The sequence below is a fragment of the Bidens hawaiensis genome, unplaced genomic scaffold, assembly GCF_021521415.1.
Source record: "Bidens hawaiensis isolate Kalapana, Puna unplaced genomic scaffold, B.hawaiensis_p1.1 tig00041796_1, whole genome shotgun sequence".
Classification (NCBI taxonomy): Eukaryota; Viridiplantae; Streptophyta; class Magnoliopsida; order Asterales; family Asteraceae; genus Bidens; species Bidens hawaiensis.
This window is the reverse complement of record NW_027497409.1, coordinates 116,673-121,972: the sequence shown is the minus strand read 5'-3', so window position 1 is coordinate 121,972 and position 5,300 is coordinate 116,673. Positions and strand designations below refer to the sequence as shown.

At 37.2% G+C, this 5,300-nt stretch overlaps 1 protein-coding gene across 1 annotated transcript; it reads left to right on the top strand.

Annotated features, from left to right (window-relative positions):
* LOC143593187 (uncharacterized) lies at nucleotides 1-1,479 on the top strand. Its single transcript, XM_077072896.1, has 2 exons — nucleotides 1-191; nucleotides 1,209-1,479. Exons 1-2 carry the CDS (start codon nucleotides 1-3, stop codon nucleotides 1,477-1,479), a joined length of 462 nt encoding a protein of 153 aa, XP_076929011.1.
* Nucleotides 1,480-5,300: the final 3,821 nt, after the last annotated feature.

Genomic DNA, 5,300 nt, shown 5'->3' with positions numbered 1-5,300 from the left:
ATGCTAGAGTTGATTAAAGACTATGACTGTGAAATCAAGTATTACTCAGGAAAGGCTAATGTAGTTGCCGATGCTCTAAGTCGGAATAATGAAAAAGTGATAACGACAGTGAAGTCTTACAAGCTTATTGTCAACTCATATCTATTTACCGAGATCAGCAAGGTTAAGATAGAAGTGCTTGCAGATGAAGGGTAAATGAAGAAAGAGAGGATTTGTAGGCAACAGAATGAGTTGATTGATAATACACAAGGTGTAAAGATCAGATTCAATCGAATGTGGATTCCATGAGATGGGAATCTCATAAGTCGAATCCTATATGAGGCTCAAAAATCTCGATACTCGATTCATCCGGGATCTAACAAGATGTATCAAGACTTGAAGAAAGACTATTGGTGGCCATGTATGAAGAATGAAGTAGTTGATTATGTCAGCAAGTGTTTAACTTGCTTACAAGTTAAAGCAGAACACTAGAAACCGTATGGGAAGATGCAACCCTTGGAGATACCCAAGTGGAAATGGGAACACATCACCATGGATTTCATAACTAAGCTATCGCGTACAGCTAAGAACCATGATACCATCTGGGTGATTGTGGACCGTTTAACTAAGAGTGCTTACTTTTTGCCTATACGAGAGGTCATCTCGTCAGAAACATTAGCGAATGTGTTCATTAAAGAAGTCGTAATGAAGCATGGAGTGCCATTGTCGATCGTATCCGACAAAGATACCCGTTTCACTTCCCGATTTTGGAAGAGGTTCCATGAATCAATGGGAACGAGATTGAATATCAGAATGGCGTATCATCCTCAAAATGATGGGCACTCTGAGCGGACTATCCAAACCCTTGAGGACATGCTACGTGATTGCGTGTTAGATTTTGGAGGAAGTTGGGATGATCATCTTCATTTAGCAGATTTCTCTTACAACAACAGCTATCATTCGAGTATTGGTATGCCTCCTTTCGAGATGTTGTATGGTAGACGTTGTAGAACTCCTATATGTTGGGGAGAGATTGGTCAGAGAAAGATCGGTAGTTTGGAAGTTGTGCAAGAAACCTTCTTGAGATTTGATCAAATCAAAGCAAGAATGAAAGCAGCTCAATACCGTCAAAAGTCTTATGCCGATAAGCGACGATGACCGATCGAGTTTAACGTTGGCGACAACGTGATGCTTAAGGTCTCACCATGGAAAGGTATCATTCATTTTAGGAAGAGAGGGAAGCTAAGTCCAATGTATATTGGACCGATTAAGATCATAGGTCATGTAGTAGAGGTGGCGTATAAGCTCGATCTCCCTGCAGAACTGGAAGGGATTCACTCGACCTTTCATGTTTCTCACTTAAGGAAATGTCTCGCAGACGACACGTCTCACGTGTCGTTGATGGATATAGAGGCAGATGAGCAATTGAATTACATCGAGCAGCTAGTTAAGATCGTTGACCGTAAGGATAAGCAACTTCATCAAAACATTATTCTATAAGTTAAGGTGATTTGGAAACACCGTAAAGGATCCGACGCAACATGGGAAACAGAAGAGGAAATGCGTAAGTTCTACCTGCAGTTGTTTATGTAATAGATAGGTTTCGGGGACGAAACCTTTTTAAGGGGAGAGACTTGTAACATCCTCGTTTCTGTAATAAGTGAATAAAATATTTCGAGTTTATTTTAGTTATCGTGTTGTGTGACATCGTTACAAATTAATTAAATAATATGTAGACTATGGATAAGATTAAGAGAAGTTATTAGACTTTCGGCTTGCCTATTTAAACCTTAAAAACCTAAATCATCCTTATCCTCATCATTTCACCATCATTCTCCCCATCATTGTCATCCATATCCATACACAAATAACCTCCTGTACATCAACATTCCAAAATCCAATTTCATCCATTCAAGATCTATTTAATCAAACCTACAAGGTAAACATTGTATTCGTTTCCGTTTACATTTTCTTGTTGCTAATATTAATAGAAAATGAACAAATGAGTCCTTGAAAGTTGAACATAAACGAACCCAGCCATCATAAATGAGCAACGATCGAACCGATTAAGAACGGGATCTTGGTTAAAAAAACAAACATGATATGAAAACATATATACATACATACAAATGTGAATATACATATACATATACATATGGTCATAAATATAAACTGAAGAGAAAACCCAACTCGAAACGGGATCTAAGTTCCAGCAGGGGTGGGTTTCTGGTGAACAGTGGGCAGACACGAAACCCGAGGTGCAACCTAATTAACCCAGATCTGAACCATTAAGAACTAGAACCCAAACCTACTGAACCGGCGCGACAAAATTAGACCACAAGAGTCCCGTTTAAACCCCTTTGCGAATGGTATGCCGGAAAAGAAATCGCACAGTCGTGCGAAGGGTTGCCGGAAAAGGAATCCTACAAACATGTGAATGTTTTTCATGCGAATTGTTGTCAAATGTGATGTGAGTATTATGTGTGTGACACTTGTGAAGTGTCTGCTTGTCAAATGTGACTACAAGACTATAATATTTTTAGAATCTAACCTTAAAAATGACCTATCAAATAAATGATTTTGAAAATGTAAAATGTTTTATGATAAGCAACACTGTTTTGGTGATCAAACAAGAGAGATGATAATATTATCCAAGTTCATATTCATAAATGAATATTGTTATTCAGGTGGAGATTGAATCCAACTAATATGGGAAATAATTGTATATTGTCTAATCACCTAACTCATGGATTATAGGCTTAAAAGATTTCTGTTCAGTAACTGACAATTTGTGTAGCTTCTTCTCATGATTGCAGTGAACAATGTGATACAAATACTATAATCATGCTAAGTTTGATGTGGTGATTCATTTGAAAACTAAGGTATGTTTCCTTGCACATCTCTCCAAATGATAGGCAGAAAGGCAATTATCCAATCATACACGAGCCTGTTGATGTTTTGGTCTACCAAAAACAGTTAATCAAATTATGAGCAGCTACTAAATAGCTATATATATATATATATATATATATATATATATATCTGAAAGTTCATAAAAAGAAAATGAAGCAAATGAAAAGAGTGAAAAAGAAAATGAAATATGCTTCAAAAATCATTAATGATAAATAAATATATCATGACCTTAAGGGGCACTAACAGAACTACAAGAGTGCATTCAAATAAGTCCTAAACACTCTGAATGAAAGGCATGTAAGTCCGGATGGCTTGTAAGTCCAACGTTCAACCTTATGGTCTGATATCTATGTATGTTATTATTAAATAAACTGCTCGAAAAATTAAAATTTTTTTGACCAACGCATCAGGGGGTCGAAGTCAATTCGGGGTGATTCGGAGAAAGCTAAATAAGCTTTGAGAAGAGATAAGGAACAACTAAAGTCGAAAGTGTGACCATTCTAACTCAAGCAACTAATTGAACCTTAATAATATCACAAAAATTCATAAGAATCATGCTAAAAACTTACACCTAGTGTAAGCCTGACTTAAATCATAATAAGGCTGAAAATGAAGTGGTGTAACAGTTATTGGACAATCTGATCCCATGTTGAGATCTTTCCAATGTAATGACATAAACTTTTAAACTGGATTTTGATCTCTTGTTCACCTCAAACCCAAGCTTAAGCAAACGGAATGATTTCATTAACTTGTAATCGTAATTATTGCAAAGTTTGAGTGTGATTTTTGTCTTAATTTCTAGGCAAATGATTTTGATTTCACCACTGCTATCTGTGTTTGTTCTAAGTATTTTCGAGTATGATCTAGGAATTAGACTATACTTCGAGCTTGTTTTTTATGTGTTTTGTTATCTTTGATCTTCGAGCACGAAGATATACTTTGTTATTTTACTAAGTATCTTCGAGCATGATTGCATGAGTAACTATGATTTCATGTCTACGAGCACGACAACTGAATGATAGGAAACATCTAAGTGTTTCGAGCAAGGTCTGTGCTCGGTGTCTTAGTGAGCGTGTAGAGATGATTGAGTTAAAATTTCGAGATGAGTAAAGATGATTTTATTGCTACAAAATTTTCGAGCACACTAGGGTACCAATTTCTGTGCTCGAGTGCGGGATTAGGAAAGATTTTAAGGCTTTCGAGCACACTGTACTTCAAGCACACAGGAATGCATCTCGAGCATAAGAAATTGATATGATATATTTCTAAGTATGCTCGAGAAAGCATTGTACCATGTCTTTGTGTACAGGGGGAGCAAGTTTTTATTTTGGCTGTATACTCGAGCAAGGGCGGTACATGTAAATTTGAAATTAAATGACAACTGTCGTGTGCTAGACGACAAACCAAGGTCCTGTACCACCAAATCGTTAGGTATAAAAAGGGGACTTAGAAAGTTTTTCTCACATTACTTTCTAATCAAACCTAAACGAACGCCCTCTTGCTCGTGCTATCTCCCCCTTGCTCGTTGTTTAAATTACTTGTTAATTTCACTTCGATTATAGCCCTTAGCTCTGTTTCAACTTTGGTAAGACATCGCTGTTCGATAATCGTCGCACCGATTTTGAAATTAGGGTTTCCAATTGAATAACTTGACTAACTGTTTTACTTGTTTTGCAGGTACGCATATTACTAGGGAACAGGTTAATTGAAGACGCCATTCATCATCTATCTTTTCTTATATATTAGTTCTGCAACTTTGTGTACTGACAACTCTTCTTGTTCTTGCAGAACTGATGGCCTTCAAATTTGAAAAACGGCATAATATGTGTGCTCGATTGGCAATTGACGATGACAACCGTGAGTTGGAGCCAAAGATAAACTTTATGAGAAATTCCAATCTGAGGGTGGCGTTAACTACCGACCCCACAATATACAGAAATCACATATCGGATTTTTGGGGGTCTGCAACACATGTCAATGACATCAATGGGGAAAGAATTGAGGCATCGATACTAAATCATGACATTGAGATAACAGAAGCCTCAATCAGAGCTGCACTGGAACCTAATGACAATTTTGAGGATCAGCCGTCCTACTCAGCCCCAAGGCTACTAAGAGTTTTTCAAGAGACTATGGCCTATCAGGGAGGCGTTAAGGAAGGACAGTTTCAAAAGGGATTTTTTCCATTAATCTACAGATTTTTGATTCGTCACGTAATCCAGTCCTTATCTCCTCGGAGAGGGACTTGGACTTTGTTGAGCAGAGAGCTTGGGACTCTCACAGTCGCCATTCTTTACCAGCAACCTTTTAATATTTCAAAACTTATTTTTCAAGGGATGATCTCCAATGCAGAGAAGAATGTTACTCAACGTTTTCTGATGTATCCAAGGTTTCTTCAAATCTTAATA

Excerpts from the sequence above, each read along its gene's own strand:
- LOC143593187 (XM_077072896.1), top strand. The coding sequence starts at position 1 with ATGCTAGAGTTGATTAAAGACTATGACTGTGAAATCAAGTATTACTCA. Across the intron at positions 192-1,208 it reads GAAGTGCTTGCAGATGAAGG|GAAGAGAGGGAAGCTAAGTC; the intron begins GTAAATGAAGAA and ends CATTCATTTTAG.